This window comes from Aphidius gifuensis, linkage group LG4 (assembly GCF_014905175.1).
Source record: "Aphidius gifuensis isolate YNYX2018 linkage group LG4, ASM1490517v1, whole genome shotgun sequence".
Taxonomy (NCBI): Eukaryota; Metazoa; Arthropoda; class Insecta; order Hymenoptera; family Braconidae; genus Aphidius; species Aphidius gifuensis.
Window position 1 is genome coordinate 10,780,208 of NC_057791.1, and position 23,926 is coordinate 10,804,133.

The 23,926-nt window shown below is 31.8% G+C and overlaps 1 protein-coding gene across 4 annotated transcripts in view; it reads right to left on the bottom strand.

The window, feature by feature from the left end:
* Positions 1 to 952: 952 nt before the first annotated feature.
* LOC122855026 (1-phosphatidylinositol 4,5-bisphosphate phosphodiesterase epsilon-1-like) overlaps positions 953 to 23,926 on the bottom strand; it is a 119,819-nt gene continuing 96,845 nt past the window's right edge. For all 4 annotated transcript variants that reach the window (XM_044156136.1, XM_044156135.1, XM_044156138.1 and 1 more), the window contains 6 exons: positions 13,025 to 13,335; positions 12,718 to 12,944; positions 12,405 to 12,632; positions 6,836 to 7,060; positions 6,433 to 6,739; positions 953 to 6,356 (listed from right to left, as the gene is read on the bottom strand). In XM_044156136.1, coding sequence (XP_044012071.1) covers positions 4,168 to 6,356; positions 6,433 to 6,739; positions 6,836 to 7,060; positions 12,405 to 12,632; positions 12,718 to 12,944; positions 13,025 to 13,335 — 3,487 coding nt within the window. In that variant the 3' untranslated portion in view covers positions 953 to 4,167. The remainder of the gene's footprint in view (positions 6,357 to 6,432; positions 6,740 to 6,835; positions 7,061 to 12,404; positions 12,633 to 12,717; positions 12,945 to 13,024; positions 13,336 to 23,926) is intronic.

Consider the following 23,926-nt stretch of genomic DNA (forward strand, 5'->3'; position numbering starts at 1 on the left):
AAATTATCGTATCGTATCGTCATATCGTCACAATAAAAATTTGCATTATCGTATCGTCTATCGTGATTATTGTATCGTATCGTATCGTGATTATCTTCTATCGCGGCAACACTAACGAGAACACGATTTTCTCAAGAAAAAAAATGAGTTCGTTAAGAATATTAATGTAGGATGATACCTGTTGAGAATCTTAGAATAATTGACTCCAAATTTTTATAAAGTTTCTGAGGATTGCACAGATATTATTATAATTTTTAAGGTTATAGACCTTTTTTCTCAGAAACTAGTGTCCTGGTGCAAAAAATATTTATATATATTATTACTTGATGCAAAGCTGATGATTCCTTGACAGTATTTTTGTTTTTTATTTATCGGTTATTAAAATAATAAGTAATGATTAATTTTAAGGTTATGACTTACTTGTTATTTGGTTAGCAGAATATAATTTTCACAATGGTTCACGCGTGTTATTAAAACGCAAATAAAGAGTGAACCAGGAAACTCGTATGTGCAGTACTCCAAATTGCCATTTTTCTTTTTTTTAATTTTTTTAATAAAATTATCACTTCACAGTGCCCTGGCGAAAATTGTGGGAGCAAATCCAAAACAAAACAATATTGCTCTTTTCGCCTGTGCAATAGCAAAACCAGAGAAAAGCCAGAGATAATAAATACAAAATTTAATAATATATTTATACAAAGCCCAAAACCACGTTTGGACTCATTAATAATCTGTATTTATCTTCTCTGGCTTGACTCTGATTTTGCTATCGCACACACGACAAAAGCGATCTTGTCAGTTTCACCAGGGAGCATAGAGAGAGCTATGCAATTACGCTTGCTTTATATGTATAAAAATTCTGTCGACTCATATTTACATTTAGATTCCTTAACGATATTAGTATGAAAATAAGAGAATAAGATTTTTCAGTTGCAATTTAAAACATAATCAATTGAATTTTTGAAATAAAGTATTCATTTATTGATCATCTTATTTCGTTTTGAGTATATGTTTTAGATCATAACACAATTTTATTCTTGAAATAATCGAAGATGAGAAAGTTAATTTTTTCGTTCATGCTAAAAAGTCTCTATTTTAAAAATTACAAAAGTTTTTCGCTTGCTATTTCAATTAGATTGCATATACTCGAACTTTTATTGACTTATTGAGGTTTATTATTATTATAAGTATAATAAAACAAGTGTCATTTATTCATTTACATATTCTTATTTGTAAAAAACATTATTATGGCACCTTATTAAACATATTTTTGCAGATTCATATCATGGGGTTTCCCAATATTAGTTATAAACGAAAATGAGAAATCAATAAATTTTTAAATGGAAGCGGTGAAAAATCGAATAGACCTGTATTTTTACAAAGTTTTTATGATTCGTTGCTTCTATTGCATATTTTTATGAGCATATATCATAGGTTTAATAATTTATTTGATTGTATACATAGAATACTCAGAATCGAAACGAATCATATAATAAATATTAATGAATTGCCTTAACCAAGTAGGTAAAATTACTTGCTATTTTTCAGTAGAATAAATTCATGATTTCAATAAAAACAAAATGAATATAACAATATATTTATTTATTTTTAAACATTAAAGTTCTTTTTTTCTGATTTTTTCTAATCTTCTTCATAGAGATATTTATAGTGTAAATTAGAATAATTTTTCATGAATAAGTCATGATATTTACTTTTTTGTAAGCTAGGAGGTAATACTTTTTTAAACTTACAAACAATTGAACTAATATTAATCTTTTAGTCACCTGAAAAACGATATCAAATATGTGTTTACATTGATTAAACCAATCTGTACGTTATAATTCATAGCAACCTGAGAAACTTTTTGGCTACTTCCATTTGAACTTGTACAATAAAAAAATAAAATATAATGATATCCATTAACTACTGCCTAATATGACACAATAATTCATTGTCTTTCTACATTAACTTTACGAAACCCTTCGATCATCAAAACAGGGCTCAAATAAATATGTTTTGTAAACTCTAATTCGACACAGTCAATCAATACATGAAGAGCTGTAATACTGTTATCGGTACCTTGAAAAAAATGGTTAATAATTCCATCATAATGGTCCCAAAAGTTAAGAATGATTCTTCTAATAGTCGATATTATAAGGTACTTTAGAGAAATTTTTTTAAACGAAAATAAAATCGGACCAGTGAGTTTCCATGTGTCAAACAAGTAAACACATCATACATTTGATTGAAAAAATATGCTTTATTTTTTTTTTTTAAATGAAATAATTAGTGAGTCTGCCTGGAAAAAAAAAACTGATTGCTTTTTCCGGATTACGAAACTGAATAATATATTTTTAAGTGTTATACGCCTCCGATATTTATAAAAAAATAACATGACTTTATAATTTCATTTTTATAATTGAGATACATTTTATATTTTTCAAAAAGTTCTAGCTATAAAATCATTCAGCTCCTTCCAAAATTGAATCATTCGTTTTTTTTACGAATGTCTCGAAAAACAAAAAAAAAACAACATTTGTGTATCTATACGAAATACAAAAGATGAAAATTAACTGGATTTGAGAGATATAACAGAAAGTATTTGGTTAAAATAATAATATTGTGCGATTATTTTAGAAACGAATAGATATGTAATGAATATCGTGGAAAACAGTGCGGCTTGAGGGTTTCATAAATATTCAATAAAATTCGAGAAAAACAAAATTTGACGTTACAAAGATCAATAATATCGAGCAACACATTGTTCAAAAAGAAAAAATAAACACACAAAACCCATCTCAATACATAATTACAATATATCATTTAAGTTATACACAACAAAATTGAATAATTTTTGGGATCAACTTTTTTATTAGGATATGATTGCGGTAAAATTTGTTGAGCTGTAAAACCAATCAGCAGTCATGTAACGAACGGTTGATGAGTGTTGAATTTATTTCATCAATATTATAAGTGATAAAACGAAAATACTGAATGATTTTGATACAACTGTTACCATGAAGAATTGTCCTTAAACTAATAATATTACAAAGTTTCAGCACAACAATATTGTTTTTGATGACGAACACTTTGATTTTACCAAAGATATATGAGTACGTTTGAGCTCGCATTAATATTTGAATTGATCGTTGCTGGTGTAAGTACATGTAACTGTAGCAAAAGAATTGTGTCAATGATCAATAGCGTTCGCAAACTGTAGTTATTAAAAAATATCAAATCAGTAGTTTATATTATTAAGTTCAAGAATCTAATTTTTTTTTTTCAAATGACAATCGAAAATTGGTTGCGTAAGAATATTGTGCATCTTTTCTACTAACGAGACAAGAACTAAAAAAGAGAACTTATCATTCAGAGGACAGAAAATAAAATGAAAATTTTTTTTTTTCTTATTTCTTAAATTTGTTTAATGTTATATTGAATCGATATTCCAGAAAGTACTCGAGATAATATATTTTCGATACGTACTTTCATAAGTATTATCATGTACTAATCGTTGACATGTTCACAAGGGGTTACTCTTTCACTACAACTGTTGAATGGTTTCAACTTATGATTTTTTTCCTGTACACCCTTGGTAGTAAATCATATATATATATATATAATCATATAAATAAAATGATGATGAAGCTATCTGCGGTAACTCAGCTGATATTGGTCATGTAGCTCTAAATATTTACTTAACTGCAATTATTTGATATCTTATTGAATAATTATATATTATAACTAGTCTTTTTTTTCTCATATGAAAGAATTGAATTAGCAACTTGTAACAAATTGCAATTGATTCCGTAGCTAAAACTAGTCACTTGGTCATGGCTTTTTTTCTTTTCTTTATTCTCCATTGAAAAAAATAGTTGTTACGAAAGCGTTTACAAAGAAAGGCTAAATATTAGACGAAATTGTTTGAACAGTAGTAGTGGAAGGAGAACCCTATTTCTCCTCACAGGGCATAACGCAGGTACGATATTCTGCTGATAAACAGCTTTTCGCCTGAGTATCTATTTCAATAATACGTGTTTAACCAACGATCTTTGGAAATAATTTCCTCGTATTATCTTAGAGAACCATCAAATAAAGGAAATCATCTATCGGAGAAACCGTCAGTGGGCTAACATGAGTCGTTTTAAAAATACTTTGGTATCACCACTAAGATCTCCAGACTCTCAATTTTCTCAAAGAAACTTTTTTCAAATGAAGAGCAGCATTAAGGATATCTGATTCTCTAGATTCTTCACCATCTGAATGTACTTCTCGTCTACGACTAGTCAATAGTAAGCGATGACGTAAACCTCTAGACGTTGGATCAGAAAGGGCTTCAGAAACTGGTATTTTCTCTTTACCTGAGCCTGGCAGTGATACTGATCTACCAACCGAAAAACCTTTACTTAATCTGTCAAGTGTTGCAGGAAGTAAATGTTTACGAGGTAAAGCATGCTCACGTTCACGTAATATAAAACGTCCAAGAGTTTTCCAGTATGCCTGAGTACTGTAGACATTTTCATCATCACGTAACACTCTTGCTTGACGATTATTAGTTGCAACTGGACCTGCACCACCCCATTCAAGTTCTTCAACAAGTGCAAACTTTAATGGATCTTCCATTCTTCTTGCTTTGACTAATGCCTGTGCCAATACATCTTGTGCTGAACTATTAACTGGAACACGTAATATTGCATATGGTATTTCTGGTGATACATTGTACACGCAAACAAGAAATGTATCAGCTTCATCCCATATATGAGTCGATTGATCGTTTTCTCGTTCTTCAAATAATTTTGAGTGGCTTGCCGTGCTTCTGATTGATGCAAGCCATGCTCGACTACTCGGATCATTACCAACTCTTTTTAATAAGAAACGACCCTGTCCTTTCCACAATGCTTGTGCTTGAAGTGGATGTTCCATTGAATCAAGAACTCGCTGAGTTGGTAACTCTTCACGATCTTTTTTTTCCCATCCTCGGGATACTTCTTCAACCAATATATATTCGTCGACATGCTCAGCTGAGATGCTTGCTTTTTGCAATGCTTGAATAATTACTTCTTCTGTTGTACTCTCTTGTGTGACTTTTAATATTGTGTATGGCTCATCTGGTATCACATCGTAAACCATAAGAAAAAACATTCGTCGTTTTAAAGTTAGGCTACCTAAACCAAGATCAATGCTACGTAATTTTTCAGGTGCTTTAGCAAAATTGAGGCGCTTAGATTCCTTATTATGATCTCTGCAGCATGTATTGTAATCGAGACTTTCTTCTTCTATTCTTGAATAGATAAAAAGTGTCGATAAATCTAGAGGTTTATTTTTAGTTGAGCGTAAACGTACATGCCGATAACCAGGTTTTAAACATTTCAATGGGAGTACACGTTGAGCTATGAGGTGATGAGAATTAGCTTCTATAATACCAAATCTCAAAAAGGCTAAATCTTTGAACATAACTTGGAAGCAAAATTTTTCATTCCATATCGGATTCAATGCATTATTAAGTATGACCTTCGTTTTATGTTTCGCACAATCAATTGGTATTCCAACAAGTTCAATTTCAATATAAGTACTTGCTAGTAAATTCGCTTGTGATATATACTGACCAGAGACAACAGACAGAGTCAGATGAACTGAATGCAAACCATCAAATTCCTTGTCCCATGGATTAAAACGACGATACATCATGTGACCTTTGTCCCACATTACGGTTGGTTTTCTAACATAACCACATTGTCCATTTTGTTCATACATTGCTGCGTTTAAATGCAACGCAGCATCGTCAGTTTGATAATTCAATGCAACCATTTGTACCCCGAATGCCCAAAATATAACTGGATTAAAGTTAGATGAATCAATACGCATGCCTGCAGGATATGTGCGTATTAATTGATTTTCAGCATGCGCTACAACAGCTAAAGGTTGTTTTCGACATATTTTTTTAGCGGCACTTTCATTAAGTGACGAACATTGGAAACATAATGGCATACCACGCGTTCCTGATCTAAATAGTGTATCGATATTACTGCCACCACTAGCAACAGACGTAGATGTTGACAAGGATTGGGGTGACCCGGTAGATGTTCCTATTCCACCAGTACCAATTCCAGCAATACTGTGTCTTTGAACAGTACCCGTATGATTTTGGTATCGCGTTTTAATAACTGGTACAATGCCAGGAGTTGTATTCAGACCACGGAACTTTATAGCTTGTAAATAAACAACTAAATCTGATAATTCTTTCGCAATCTGACTACTTTGTTTTTGAATTTTATCGTCAATGGCTATATCAGATTTTGCTTTTATGTATGATTGATTAGTACCAAGATAGCGTTCATAACTTGATATCGAATTATCTGGAAAAAGTTAAGAAAACTATACTTCGTATGAAAATTTTCATCAATAAATCTAATGCAATTTGATAAATATTACCATCGACGTTATCGTCATCATCGTCATCTTCATCATCGTCATCATCTTCACTAAAATATTCGACAACTGATGGATGATTGACGTCTGTTCGCATCTGTTTCATTGATGATGCGCGATCTGTCATTAACATTTTGCTACGATGATTAACTGATGAATGTACTGCTAGTGGTGCTGTTGGATCAACAACAAGTTTTTTATTTTTAATAAGTATTTTATAACGTAATTGCGAGGGTGAAGGTAGTTGTGCGTCGTCACTAAAGTCAACGTCATGTAGAAACTTTGTTACTAGTTTATCGCCGAACACCGACTGAAAAAAAATTTTTTAATGAATTATAATATAAAGATAAATGAAAGTTCAAATTTATTTGTTTTATTTGAATATCGTATCATTCGAATACTCTACTTGAAATATTTGAGCCATTCGTGCTTGCTGACTTAGTGAACAGTGGTTTTCGATCGAAAGTATCACTGGATATGGTGATTTCACAAATGCACTCCTATCGATAGCCTCGACAACTGATCGGAACGGAATTTTCGTAGTAAATGTATGACCATGATAAATCAATGGTAAACCATCATCACCATCCCAGCAATCAAGTTCAACACATCTACATCCAGTCAACAGAACCTAAAAATTAAAAAAAAAAAACTAATAGATTTACATATGGAGATTTCAGTAGTCGACGATATTTATACATGCTAAGTTGAAATGACAATTACAATAAGTTATGTTTAATGTTATTCATTGAGTGATATAGTTCACGAGGACTCAGCATTAACTATAGTCAAATATTCTAACCCTGAAGTTGGCTCAGTTCAATCAAGTTGGGATTTTTTTGTCGTGAGATTCAACGAAATTTGATGTGATCAGCCTAGTAGGTATTTTCAACAACTTGGTCAGTCTCAGCTGAAAAAACGTTTCTGCTGTAGGCAGGCTTTCCTATAGTGCTGATTATAGGATATAGCGGAAATTAATGGATTTCAGCTACAGCAGCAAAGCCGTACTGCTGTGAAAGCAGTACCGTGAAAAAAATGGTTCTGTGAGGTAGGATTTTTGTTTTTAGAATTTTTTGGATTTGACTAAACAAAAAAAGTCTTACTAGACATGGAAAACTTCGATTAAGAAAATATCCAAAGTCAAAAAGTCAGCAATAGACATAAATAAAATGCTGAACCATTTGCGTGATAATGCAGCGAGTGAAAGCAAACATATACTAAAACGATATATTGATTATCTTTAGTTATCTTTAAACAAACAGGGTAAGACCGATTTATTTTCGCTAGAATATAATGGGCTATATAGGTTAGCAGAAAAAAAAGAAATGGTCTCACCAATATTATTAACGAATTATAGAAAAATGATGTAATTCGACAAAGCAAGTCACCATATGCAAATCTGGTTACATTTGTAAGAGAAAAGACAGGAAGCTATCGGATGCGCATTGATTATAGACAATTGATTGCGGTAGCGATAAAATATAATATCTACTGCCGTTATTAGATTATCAAATTGAACAGTTGAGGAGAGGAGTCAAATATTACACGACAATTGATTTAGCATCAGAATTTTATCAAATTTCCATGAAAAAAATTTCATTAAAAAAAACGGCATTTGTGACACATGAGAAGCACTGGGAATTTTCGCGTGCACTAATAGGACTGTTCAATTTACCAGCAGTTTTTATGGCTGCAATAAATATGATGTTGGGAGACACTTCGAATGAAATCGCATTTTCTTACATGGATGATATCATTATCCTATCCAAAACAATTAACGGGGGAATAATCAATCTTGAGGAGGTATTGAAACAAATGAAAATGCATGACGTTGCGTTTGAGCTAGTCATTATGCTTAGAAGAAACAATAGAGTATCACAGCAAAGAAACAAAGGAAATCGAAGAAAGTATAGAAGAAAGATAGAATCCTTATCTAACATGGAAGCAACTCACTGTGTAGAAGGCACTAACCAGTTTTTGGGCCTTGCTGTATATTTTAGAAAATTCGTGAAAAATTATGATGCCACTACAGAAACCCTGTCAAGACTCACTCGATGGAAAACGCTACTTGAGGACAGAGCAACGAAGAGCATTTGCAAAAGTAAAAGAAATACTCACAGCTAGGCTAATATTACTTATCTATAATCCAGACGTTGAAACCGTATCACACACCGATAATAGCTTTATTGGATTAGGGGCTATACTTACACAAAGAGATTGTTAAAATTGAGAAAAATTAGTTGCGTATTATAGCGAACAGACAACCAAAAAACAAAAGATTTATCATTCTTACGAACTTGAGCCTACGGGAGTAGTGTTTGTCGCGAAATCAAAAACGATCCGCTACCGAGAGTAGGTATGGGACTAAATTCTCGAAGCTTCCAAATGACGTCATTGAACATTATAAAAAGTTCTTGTAGCATTTCAATGACGTCATCCTTCTGTTATTTGCCGGCAAATGGCCTACTCCTATTGTAATAAGAATAGCAACTCTAAATGACGTCATCTTTTTGTTATCTGCCGGCGAAAAGCCTACTTTTACATTACTATTACAATGAATATATTCAACAGAAAAAAAGTTTGACAGACAAATTTAATATTGATATTTATAAAAAAAATGCTTGTTGGTTGTAACGGGAATTTTTTCCGATATCTCTGTGCTCTAGTTCGCAACCTCGAAAAAAAACGGATGAGATAAACATTTTCTAGAACATCTTTCTCATAAACCCGACGGATTTATATAAGGTTCTGAAATATTCTCGAAAAATCGTTATCTTAAATTGAGCCGTCATTTTCGTTGGAAAAATGTTTCTGATTGGTTTTAAATATTCTCTAATGTTTCCGAAATGATTCGGAATGTCACAAAAAATTGTTTCTGAATGCTGAAAAATGTTTTCGAACGTTTTCAAATGATCTCAAATGTTTCCGAATGATTTTGATCTTTCACGGACAATCCCGAATCTTTGTCGAACTTTCTCGATCTCACTGAAACTTGTAATCCATAAATCCTAAAAGAAACATCTTGGAAGATTCTAGAATCTCCGAGATGCTTTTGTATGATGAAGCTGAATACGAAGCTGTTGTGACTGCATATAAAAACCAGTACTCATCATCATTTTTTATATTCACAACTGCTTTTTTTGCTTCAATCGTTTCCGGCAATTCAATAAATGATGATATATAATCTTTGAGTCAGTTAAAACTATTAATATTGATCATTAAATTCACGATTGCTCTCAATGTCTAACCAGAATCTTTTTGTTGAAAATCTTTCATTTTTGAGATATTATCATCGAACCAATTATTCTAGTCAGCTGTTGAAATTACTCGATTCTTTGTATTGAAATATTTAGTCTTCTTAATTGTAACGAAATTTATTATTTCGTGGGTTCTCAAAATAAATATTATTTATTTGATGTCAAATGGCTTGTTAATAACTAATGGGAGTTGGTTGTTAATAGTCCAAGGATCACTGCTATAACTCTGTGGAGGGTCAAGTTTGCTGCGAGTGGTGTCAGTGTAACACATGTCTCGTATGTATTCGAATTCCCGTAGTAGGCTTGATACGTTGAACCTCAATCGGTACTAGTCTTCCCCTCCATCCGTCGACAAAGCAAACTCTTGGAAGTCGGAGAACGCGCAGTGAGTAAGAAGTCAGAGAACGCGCAGTAACTTAGCACTCAACGTCGTCGTGAGACGACACAACTTGTCTGGCCCTCGACTGATCACTACCTTTTCTTGATTAGGCTTACTATGGTTCACTACTGGTTCTCTCGACATCGTTTGGATATCTCGTATAGGCTCTCTAAGTATCAGAAGTTAAGTCTTGGTAAAACTCTGTCCGAATTTCCAATGACAGACTAATACTAATGATCACGCTGAATGGCTCTCTTATTATAATAATAATAATTATTATATTCTCACTACGCAATGTGTATGTGATGGTTAGACTATCATCACACATAAATGTGTATGGGTGGGTTCACGAATGGATCGCTGTAAATAATAACAATATTGAGATATATTATTATCGCAATGGCAACGTATGTGTAAGACCTGGTCACGATGGACCACTGTATGGTTCTTCATACAAAATACATATCTCACGTGTAGACTATTTGCTCCCACACTTACGATACTTGTGACGTAGGTATTTTACTATAGTATAGTCACAATGTAATATAGGCGTATGTAACACACTATACTTGGTTCCCGATATTTCCCTTAGGTTTGGTTACGTATTTCATAATCCGATCAGGTGGACCGCGCCCCTCTACCATTTCTAAGACTGAGTTAGGCTCCCGTATTAGTTCTCGTGACTCCCACGGTTGTTGGCTTCCGAGATAACCAACATGGCTCCCCTCGGTGATTTTTAGGAGGATGGTGAGAATTCCTCGTTGCTAACCTTGGCTGATAGTTCTCGCCGTGCAGGTCAGAAAATCAGTTACACAATAGATTTACCATTTTTCTCAATCCTAAATTTACAAGCTAAGACACTATTTAAATTTTCATGCGTTTAAAGAATATTTTTCAAGCGACTAATTGTCATCTTTGTTGCATCCTCTAAAACTTGATATTTGCACGCTAATGATTAACAATGGTTCCTGATCTTATCCATTCTTGAAATGAAGAACAACCATCTTACTCTACTTTACTCTGTCACTGAGTTTTTTATAGTGTCCCAAACCAGTACCATGTTTTTTTACACTTTTCAATTTTTCAATCATTATTATGAGTTGTAAAATTGTTGTTTGAATTCGCACTTTCCTACCAACTGTCTTCGCAACATTCAGTGTTTAATTCAAAAGCCGAATAAACGAATATATTTTTCTCTTTTAGTTTTAACACAATATCCATTTTTTCTGTTGTCTTGATCAATTAAAATCGTTTCATAAATGACAAACTAAAAAACGACAAAAATATAAATACATTATAACAAGAATTGGCAGGTCTCGTTCTTTTGACAATAATTATTGGTCTATAAGTCTTTAGAAATTGTTGACTAAGACCAATAAATGATACCACTGGTTCGTGACTAATCTCAGTAGTTGGCATCTACTGACCTATATGTCAAAATAACTGATACACATCGGCCATGTGCTGATAAATTAGTTGCTGACCCTGACTACGTCAGATCATTATCCCCTACTTCACATTCAAACCAGAGAACTACACGAGCTGTGCGCGAAGACGGTTGCATGGAGGGTGTTAAATAAGAGAAGGGATAGTAGGTCGGGAAAACAAGTGAACGCCGGCACCCATTAACGATCGTCAGCTTGCACTTGTAGCTGGGTGATAGCACCAGGACTAGAGACCTGGCTTCTGGTTGGCTTCTGGTGAAGCTGACTGACTGCGTGTTAGAGGTGGCTGACTTCTTGATGATGTTAACATGTTCTTAGGGTGGAACTGGTTGATGTCACTGATGAAGCCAATCACGGTCCCGATCCATGATGCATGTTCGCGTGGGTGCGTCTGATGTCGCTACTCTACCATCGGTTGGACATTGGACATTATTTTCTCTCTCTTGCACTAGTGTAGTTGCCTGCTGCCGATAACTGGGTAGCCTATAACTGAGTGGTTGAGTGTACAAGGTGATTTGATGTAAGATTATAGACAATATTTCAAACAATTGATGACCATGTATAGTGATTTATAATAATTTTCTAGGATTCTATGAAATTTGTCGGTCTTTCAACGAGAGCCGAAATTAGTGACCTCTCAAATTTGCCTCTGTGAGTAAAACCAGAACTACTTTCAAGAAACTAATATTTATATCTCCTGCTTAATGACGATTGTCAGTGGCTTCAAAAAAAAAACTTTTGATTCACGCTAAAATAAAAAGAAGCTCAATAAACAAATTTTAAACACGTTGACAATCGACAGATATCCCAATCGAACGGGAACGAATAGAAAATAAGACTCAGATACTTTTGTTGGTAGATCGACTCAGATTTTTTTAGACAGGTATTTATTACCTGAGAATAAAGCTGAACCGATGATTCACCTTTGAGCTGATGACCTGTTAAATAAGTATTGTGAGAGCTCGCAATGTAATACTGTGATAGTGGCTGCTGCATTTCAATATCTCGTGGTATCTCATATTCATTGGGAAATGCATAGTTATCTTTGTCCATCATGTAGCGAGCGAATCCTTCGAATGATAAACACCACTGACCTCTTAATATTGGATCTGGTTCATGGCGCTAATATTTCAAAAGTATTAATATGTACCAGAAAATAAGTAGAAAACTTTCTTATATCACAAGCTAGTAAAGTTGCAGAATGTACCTTGATAAGCGATTTAATCTGCTCGTCGCTGAGTTTTTCGAGTTGGCGTGTTTCCAAAAATTTTGTGAACGTTGCCAATGTAATAACTTGCGATTTCGATGTGTCCACACCAGAGCAATTATTGACAATACTTGCTGCGGCAACAGCATCAAAAATCTGTTTCTTCTGAAGATTTCCACTATTTTGATATTCATAAGAATCGATAGAGTTATTTCGAGTCAAGAGGCCTAAAAAAATAAAATTAAATTTTGTGTCATACAAGCTGGTCTATTTGAAAGGTAAAGGCTTCTGGTAGAATTAAACGTACCGATTCGTTGTGGGGTGGCATCACTTGTCTGTCTAGGTACGGAAGGACGCATATTGATTTCACGGAGTGACCCATCGCTCTGACTACGACATGTAATTGCAAGTTGCTCGAATAAATCACGAAGATCTTTCCTAGCTCTCAAACTAAATGATCTAAATAATGCAACGAATTCAACAAAGTTTTGTTGCGTCTCATACATGATTGAAGTTGCACGAGCTTTAACTTGCCACGGGGATTCAGCTTCAGTAGCATATAAATCTGCACTTGTGGAGCCACTATTCTTCTCTTTATCTCTTGTCAAACAAAGGAGACTGAAAACAAAGCAAATTATTCTTATAAAATTGATTTTTATACTAAACAAAAATACAAAAAAATTTCAAAAATTTGACGGGGGTTCTCGGAAATTTATCTTTTAAGTAGAACTTATTAGATGTTTCGGAGGTGTCACTTACAAATAGTGCCTATGCTTCAAAATTTATAATTTTTCATTGACAACACTCAATAACCAATGAATAATTTTTGTGGTCGTACTCAGTATGTTAATGATATTTTTCCCGACGGTATTGTCTATTTGAATGTTGAAACGAGATTCGACAAATTTGACCAATACGCAAATTATCAGAGAACGGAGCTATGAGACATTTATTAATGGGCTATGACGTTACTGACAGATGCATCTTTTGCATCACGACATTTCCCACCCGAGAGCCGCATAAACTGCAGGCAGCAGAAAAGGAGAAATAAATAGTAAGGATCTTGATGGGTATAAAGCCAGTCAGCAGATAGTTTGGTGAAGCTAGTTTTTAGTCAAGCTGGCCAAAAAGATATCATTAATTTACAACCATAAATATCTAAAAAAACTATTGAAGATTTTGGATTTTTACTATGCCCATTGTTTTCTACAAAAAAAAAACTACTGAAATCGATATCAATATTTTTTTTTCAAAGCTTAATATCATAAAAACTATTCTAAATATGGTATTGCTGTTAATTCCATAATATTCCTCGTAAAATTCACTATAAGAATCAATTAATAAATTAATTTTTTCCTATACATTTGTTTATAACAAAAATAACAAAACAAACAAAAATGTGATATCTTGCAACTTCGATGTCTCGAAAAGTATTCGAGATATCGAAATTCTGTTGGGGCCATTATTTTTTGCTCGAAATGACATTATAACATCAGTTATTAAATTTTGTCTCCACGGATATCGTAACGTTGCCATGAATTTTAAATTTCAAGTTTAAAAAAATTGAAAATTTGAGTTTATCGTTTTTTTGCTTTTTCTTTGATTCCGTTCGTTTTTATAGAGAACCCAATTTGACTTTCACATATGTTCAGTAAAATTTTCTCAGCTTTCCGAAAAAAATATTTTCAAATATGTCAATTTTGGCGCAACGTGACTAAAACAGCTTTTTTCGCGAAAAACTTGATTTTAAATGTGTTATAATGTCAAAAAAAAAAAGTAATATTCTTTCGAAAAGCTGAGGAAATTTCACATAGAAAACAATTTCTCTCTATATTTTCATTCGCTGAAAAAATACTAAAAAAATAAACCAAAGACAAATAAATTTCAATTTTGATAAAATGCCCCATACAATAACTGCCAAAAAATAAAAAAAAAAATTGCTAAGTGTATTTTATCGAGGACTATAATCTGTCAAAATTTCAAGAAGTTCTGAAGATGGGTTATCCAAACCGATGTCTCGAATTGGCGTTTCTGCTCATATATATAATATGTATAATTATCACGTGCATCATTAAAGATTAATAATATAATTTTTCAAATGATATATACGCAGATTTTATATTTTTTCGACTTTTCCATCATCTTGATGATTTTGATCATGAAAATATAATTCCTAATCAACCTGTAATAACTGATGAAAAATCGAATGTTGTTGTTGCTGTTGATTTAAAAATAACAATTGAGACATTACAGCTATATATTATCATTATTAATTTATTCTGATCTACTCAATCGAAATTTTGATCATAATTATACTCGATTCCTAGACTTTAAGATGTCTGATTATCAAATGAAAATGAATTTATTATTTAGTTATATTGGAATCTTGTGTTATAATATAAAAAAAAGATACCAAAGATAGAGCGGTAGTTTGGAATATATCAATACAAGAAGGCATCATTCAATCTCTGTGTGTATGGCTATCTAAGGTTGTTAATTTATCGGTGTTTAATTTTTTGAGAAATTTTAACCGGATTTTTCACCGGTATAAAATAATTTTGAACCAAAAAAGGCGGAGCTTACAAGGGACAATCACCGTTCGGGCGGGTGATTTCAAATAATTTATTTTATTGTTATGTAGATATATTAATACATTAATAATTAATTTATTAATTTACATTATTTATTATTTAATTGATTGGCATATGTATATTTTTCTCCGTGCAGTTTACATTTTTTACTTGTATCATGTGTTTCCATTCTCCACCTTGCAAAATTTACATTTTTTTGAATCACTTTTATTTTATTTTTATTCATCACTGAAAACTGTAAAATGAGTAAGTGATTTCAAAATGTTAACATTTACACAGTAATTTAATGTTGAATATACTTGAAAACAGACAATGAATAAAGGTAAATTTTTCAAATTTTTTTTCAGCCTTTATTCTGGGAAAAAAAGCTATATATTGATTGAAAATTTACAATATTCACGACAAAAAATCTCGATCACATAAATGGAATAAATCATTGAAATAATTTGTAAATTTACGTCGTCATTCTTTTTTTTTCGCTTGAACAACAATCCCACATAAAGTTACAAAAATTTTCTCAGCGAATGTATTCAAAAATAAAAAAATGGAGAGTAATCAAAAAAGTTAAGTCGACTATATTTTTTATACTTCTCAAATAATATAAATCACGTCCGACGTAGAGACAATGATTTCAACGGGGAATTGAAACATGATTCGTGACGTACAACAAGCACGCGTGATCATTGTAGATCCATTGTCTCAATCATGCATCACTTTTTAATTTTCGCTTACTTTGCAAATTTTTATTTTTCTTTTCAAGACAATAGTATATTGTGATACTAGGGGGTAAAGTAAGGTTTTATCAAACGCGTAGTCTAGTGGTCAAGGCGTTTGCCCGGAAAGCAAAAGACCCGAGTTCGATTCTCGGCGGGGAAACTTCGTTATTTTTTCTAAGTTTCTGGTTTTTTTCAAAAAATGAATTGACGCATAGAAGGACGTCGGAGTTGACTTGATGAAACTTAGAAAAAATAAGAAGCCCTTTGGTCTAGTGGTCAAGGCGTTTGCCCGAAAAGCAAAACACCCGGGTTCGATTCCCGGCGGGGGAACTTCGTTATTTTTTCTAAGTTTCTGGTTTTTTTCAAAAAAATGTGGAGCGCTTCACGATTTTGCGTGTCATCCTTCCAACATCCGCTGCGTTTCGCCTCGATTGCCACTGTCTTATGTTTCCACTCCGTCTCGGGCCTTACTCGCAGTGTTTGATAAAATTCTGCTTCACCCGCTAATCTCACATATATTTTTCCTCACGTGGGCATTTTTTGTCTACTTTTTTAAACGCGTTTGTTGTGGTAAAGTGAATTATTATCTCACTTTTCGCTGTACACGTCTTTTTCACTTTAACCGAAATTTCCAGTAAAATGATTTTTACGGTAAAATGAAACTTACGCACGGTAAAGTGAAAAAGACGTGTGGAGCGGAGAGTGAGGTAATAGTTCACTTTACCACAGCAAACGCGTGGAAAGAAGTAGTAAAAAAAATGCCTCAGTGAGAAAAATGTATTCTTTCTTCCATTTATTTAATATATTTTATGTTGATTGCATGGTAAATTATTCATCTTTCATTAGTCAGTTAATCTCACGTCAACTACTTTCTTCTGATTATTAAAAAAATTATCTATCTAAAAATGTATTCTATCGAAAGGTGTGAGAAGCTTGTTAACATTTCGAGCGTGGGTTATCCATCTGCAAATACTATTGGAAAAATTGATCCAACGATCAAATGGGGTAGTGCAAATGTAAAATTATTGAATAAATTTTTGGAAAATTCAGCTAATTCAGTGGGTGTAAAAAAAGAATACAATTAGTGGTAGTTAGACTTACAACTATAGTTGAAAAATTACAAAGAAAATTAATCTCAAGATCAATTCATGTTTACATTGTGTATATAAGGTTTTAAAAGCTGATACAGAAGTAAAAGAAATAAAATCTTTTATTACAAATAATGAAGTTATACTTCCAACAACAGATCTTGATGAGTGGTTTGATGGACATTTTTTCGATCCATTATTAAAGAAAATTGAGGAGTTCAATCTTAGTATTTCTGGCTGTAGTTTAAAAAAAATTCAGAGCATTATTTTCACTGTATGCAAATATCAACCGTTGCGTGGTTGTGCTTCCACGTTTGTTAAAATGCCTGATGATATAAGAAAAAGAACAGTTTTGAATATAGAAAATAGAGATAATTTTTGTTTTTTGTGGTGTGTGACTGCAGCTTTGCGTCCTGCACAAATACATACAAATCGTGTTGCATCATATCAACATTTTCGTACAATATTAACATATGACGGAATATCTTTTTAAATGAAGCTGCGAGACATACCAAAATTGTAAAGCTGAATCATTTAAGAATCAAATTTAGTGTTGCCGCGATAGACGATAATCACGATACGATACGATAATCACGATAGACGATACGATAATGTAAATTTTTATCGTGACGATATGACGATACGATACGATAATACCTTCACGATAATTACGATAATTGCGATAATATCGTCAATAAATATATTTTTGTTTTTTTTTTTTTTTATTCATTTAAAAAATTACAATAAACAATTCTAATTTGAGAGAATTTTCAATATTCATTTAAGCTTTACAAGAATTCTGAAAAAAATTTTAATCAATATTAATTTAGATATTGAGTATAATAATTTCTTAATCCATTTATTTGTTTTGAGTTCAAGTATATAATCTTAAAAATAATTATTTCAGGTAATATATACCAGTAATGTATTACTCAGAAATTTGCCATATTATTGCATTATCATGGCTGGAAATAAAATTGCAATGTTATTAATAATAATTAATAATAAATATAAGATGACATACGTCAACGTATATCTATATCTATATTGGGCTCAACCAATTTATGTTTATATTTCAACCAAAAGAGGCCAAAATAAATGAAAAACCTCTTCCACCAAAAAAAGAATTTTCCTCAAAATTGGATAATTCTGATATATCAGATGCAGACTATGAACATACCAAAAATATTTGGGAAAAATTTAAAATAAAGACATTAGGCGAATATTCTGATTTATATTTGAAAACAGATGTGCTGTCATTGTCAGATATTTTTGAAAATTTTCGTTTGAGCTGTTAATCAACATAGGTACAGTTTAGATACACTCCATTATTTTATTGCACCAGTTCTAGCATTTGATGCAATGTTAAAATATACAGGAGTGAAACTTGAACTTTTGACGGATCCAGCTATGCATTTTTTCATTAAGGAAGGAACTCGAGGTCGTGTTGCACAATGTTTGAATAGATATGCCAAAGCCAACAATTGGTATATGGGTGAAAAATACAATCCAGAAGAAAAAGTATCATATATCATGTATTTTGATGTAAATAATTTATATGGTGCTGGCATGAGTCAATATTTGCCTTATGGAGGTTTCCAGTGGGAAGATGATTTAAATATTGATGTACCAAAAATATCTGATGAGTCTGAAATTGGATATATCTTTGGATTATCCGAAATATTTACATGAATGGCATAAAGATTTGCCGTTGTGTCCAGAGCAATTCACAGCACCAAACTTAAAGCAATCAAAATTAATGGCATTATTATATCCAAAAAAAAATTATGTCATACATTATAGAAATTTAAAACTATATTAGGGTTTTGGCATGAAGTTGAACAAAATTCATCGTATATTGAAAATTAAACGAAGCTCATGGCTGAAAAAATATATTGATATTAATAATGGTATGCGTCAGCAAGAGACCACAGATTTTGAAAAAATTTTCAAAATTGATGAACAGTGTGTATGGTAAAACAATGCAAAATGTAAAAAAAGAAAAAGATGTTAAAATAGCGACAAAATGGGAAGGTCGCTATGAAGCCAAATCATTGATGGCAAAACCAAATTTTCACAGGTGTTCAATTTATGAAAATGACATTGCAATTGTCACGAGTAAAAATAATTTTTCATAAGCCAATTTATTCTGGATTTACAATATTAGATCTTTCAAATATCTGGATCTATGATTTTTACTACAATTATATTAAAAAAATTTTCAACCACAATGATGGCGAAGCACTTTACATGGATACTGATTCACTCATTTTGAATTTCAAAGTTCCTGATATTTATGAAAAAATGGAGGCAAATTTAGGAAGATTCGATACATCTGATTATTCACCAAATAATGTTTATGATATGCCACGAGTCAAAAAAAAAGTTATTGGTCTTATGAAAGACGAAAACAATGGCAAAAAAGATCTGTTAACGTTTGTTGGGGCGTGTGGCCCGCGTTACCGTTGAAAATTCAAAATTTTCAATACTCCGGCTAGAGCCGTGTTAAATTTTATTTCTTAAATGGTTTTTGAAAGTAACAATACAATAATAGTACATTTTTTTTTATTTTTTGAAAATCGATTTTTTTTTTTTTTCCTTCAAGTTAAGGCAAGCTATAACTTCTGTTACAATCAACGGAATAACTTCATATTAGGCTCAAAAAACGTGGTTTTTAAAACTCTATCGCCCCTCAAAAAGTTTATCCTGATTCCAATAGTCAATTTTTTTCTATTTTCGAAACAAAAGAGACAAAAATATTTCAAGAATTCTATTTTTTACTATTTTATGAAAACTGTAATTTTTTTCAAAAAAAGTTTCGACCAAAAGTTGTAGGATTTTACCACATATGCTTTTTAAGTCTTGTACGAAGTATCTAGGACGATTTTCTCGAAAGTCATAGCGTTTTTCAAAAATTACTCGAAAACTAGGAAAGCAAGAACTTTTGATAAAAGTGTAGTAAAGACTTCGTATTAGGCTCAAACAACGCGTCTTCAAAAATTCCATCGCCCCTCATGAGAAATATTGTTGCTTAAAACATATTTTTTGACAGCCCTAATTCCTTAGCTATTGCTTTTCCTTAGGATTTTCATTCATTTTACGGATGAAATACAAGTGAATTTAGCTACATGTAAATTCGATTTTAAACGATGAATATGTCCAAGGGAAATCAGTAGCTAAGGAATAAAGGTTGCCAAACAATTATGTTGTACAACACTCAATAAAATTAATTTAAATAAAGTTAGAGCTTTAAAAAAAAAAGAAAATTACAGCCGCACTCAGAGAAGGATAAGTTAACAGTTAACATACCAATATGTTTACATTAAACATACAAAAGTTTAATGTTAAGATATATATATTAACAATAAACATAGATATCTTAACTGTTAACATACGTATGTTTATAGTTACCATACGTATCTTTACGCGGCCAAATATTTTGATGCGCCTTTCTACTTCTTGTAATCTTTTTTTTTTGACATTATATTGTGATACTATTCTAATTGTAATATAATATAATATGTACTCGTGTTGTCATAAATTTATTTAAATTTAGTTTTTTTGTAAATTTATTCTTAACTTTACATTCAATTTTCATATTTACATACGTAAATGTCTTCAACTATCAGCCTAACCTTCAAATTGTGTCAATTACAGATATCTTAATAGTTAACATACGCATATTAACTATTAAGATACGTATGTTTAATGTTAATATATATATATCTTTAATGTAAACTTATCAGCCACCACCCATTTTAACATGGCATATGTTAACATTAAACAGGATATGTTAACTGTTAACATATCCTTCTCTGTGTGTAAGCAACAATAACTCTTTAAAACATAATTTTTCGGCAACCATACTTCCTTAGCTACTGCTTTTCCGTTGAAATATTTATTGTTAAAAAATACATTTACAAGTATTTTATTTATAAAATAAATGAAAATCTCGAGGAATAGAGTAGCTTAGGAAAAGGTGTAGCTAAGGAATCCAGGTTGGCAAAATTTTATATCTTTAGAAATAAATGTTGCCCGAAACATAATTTTTCGTTAACGTTAATTAGTAGTTGAGGAAAAGATGTAAAGAAGGAATTAAGGTTACCAAAAAATTATGTTTCAAAGAGGTATTGTTGCTTAGAACATGGTTTCTTGGCAGCCTTAATTCCTCAGCTATTGCTTTTCCTTAGAATTTTCATTTATTTTACAAATAAAATACAGGAAAATTATTTTTGAACAATAAATGTTTTTACGGAAAAGCAGTAGCTAAGGAAATAAAGTTGCCGAAAAATTATGTTTAAAGGGGTTATTGTTGCTTGAAACATAATTTTTTGGAACCTTAATTCCTTAGCTACTGCTTTTCCTTGGAACTGTTCATCGTTTGAAATCGAATTTACATGTATTTCATTCACGAAAATAAATAAAAATCCGACGAAATAAATTAGCTAAGGGAAAGATGTATCTAAGGAATTAATGTTGCCAAAGAATTATGTTTTAAGGAATTAATGTTGCTTAAAACATAATTTTTTGGCAACCTTAATTCCTTAGCTACATTCTTTCCTTGGGATTTTCATTTATTTTATAAATAAAAAACATGTAAATTCATTTTTTAAAATAAATATGTTTAAGGAAAGGCAGTAGCTAAGGTAAAGATGTAGCTAAGGAAGTAAGGTTGCCGAAAAATTATATTTTAAAGAGTTATTGTTGCTCAAAACATAATTTTTTGGCAACCTTAATTCCTTAGCTACTGCTTTTCCCTGGACATATTCATCGTTTAAAAATGATTTTACATGTATATCATTTAATGAATAAATAAAAATTTCGAGGAATAGAGTAGCTAGGGGAAAGATGTAGCTAAGGAATGGAGGTTGCCAAAATATTATGTCTTAAGAAATAAATGTTCCTTAAAATATAATTTTTTGGCAATCTTAATTCCTTAGCTACATCTTTTTCTCAGCTACTGCTTTTCCTTGGACATTTTTATTGTTCAAAAATAAATTTTGTTCGTAAAATAAATGAAAATCCTGAGGAAAAGCAATAGCTAAGGAAATAAGGCTGCCAAGAAATCATGTTCTAAGCAACAATACCTCTTTAAAACATAATTTTTTGGTAACATCAATTCCTTAGCTACATCTTTCCTTAGCTAATTTATTTCTTTGGATTTTTATTTATTTTCGGCTGGTACCGAGCTCGTTCCCAAGCCGGATTAAGGCTAAAAAAAAATCCGAGTTCGTTCCTGGGGGCGGTACTATTGCAGCCAAGTTCGTTCCCATCGCGATTTTCCCTATTTTAGTTTTGAATACCCCCTCCCTTAACATTTCCTTTCACATTTTTTCCAAGCTTAGGATTGGCGGCAAATTGCAGGCATTTTGAAAAATGTGTTTTATATACATATAATGTATATTGTATATATATATAATATATTTTTTCAACTATAAGTCGAAGTAAAATATAAATGTCAATATAAAATAATTTTTTTTGAGTGCTTAAAAATGAATTATAATATATGAAATAAAATAAAAATCAATAATATAATATTATAAATATTATATATTTTGATATGATATACAAAAATATAATAATTATTTTTATCACTTATTCATTATTTATATTTATTTTCTTCAATGAATAAATAAAAATTTCTAATTATGACTCATAATTAGTAACTTTTTGCTTATAAAATAAATAACCGTATAGAAAATAAATTCGATATATATGTCAATATATAAAAGTCAAACTTTATATTAAGGTTGCTTCCAAGTCCCATCGCCGTACCAATATTTATGCCACGAAGGGCACGTATATTAATAACGCTATTTTTTATTCCCGTGTCCTGAAATTTTTGTGATCTGATCTCGCGGCTTGTCCGTTTAAAGTCGGCGACACTGTCTTATCGACCATGGCGGCGTACATGGAATTGATAAACTTAAAAGCCATTTACAAGCGTAGAAAGTTATTCAAAAATTACAATAGAAAAACTTGATATGATTAATGTTTTTTGTAAGCAGCAATGTATTTAATATTATCAAAAAATGAAATGACATTCTGAATTTCATTTTTTTTTTTTTTCAAATTCTTCTAAATTAAATCCGTTTTAAATCAGGGGAACCGGATCCGGCTTATCTCGGCCAAGCCTTACCCGGAGGTTAACTTTGAAAAAAAATCAAACTACAATTAAAGTCCGGCATTACGGATCCAATTTGGATCAGGATAGAATAAGAAAAACTGGTTCCGGCTTACCTAAGCCAAACCTGACTGGACCCGGAGATAACTTTGAAAAAAAAAACTAAACTCCGATTGAAGTCCGGCGCCCCGGATCCGATTCGGATCAGGACAGAGTCAAGAAACCCCGATCCGGCTTACCTTAGCCAAACCTGACTCAACCCAGAGATAACTATGAAATAAAAAATAATCTCCGATTAAAGTCCGGCGTCCCAGATCCGATTTGGATCCAAAAAGAGTCAAGAAACCCGGATCCAGCTTACCGTAGCCAAACTTCACTGAACCCGGATGTTGACTTTGTCAAAAAATAATAATACCGAAAAAAAAAAAAAACAGGAAAGCGCAAAAACACTATCGAGCCTAATATACATCAAATAGAGGTTACCTCATCCCTCGCTAATTTTAAAAAATTTATTTAAAATATGATGATGACGATAAAAATAAATAATTTTTATAATCTAAAATTCTATTGTATCAAGCTTTTCTATAAAAAAAAAACCAAATTATTTGATCGTTTATTTTATTTTTGATAAGTAAATGAATTTTTCGACTGTGCCTTTTTACGTTTACGGACAGAAATTTTTTATCTCTC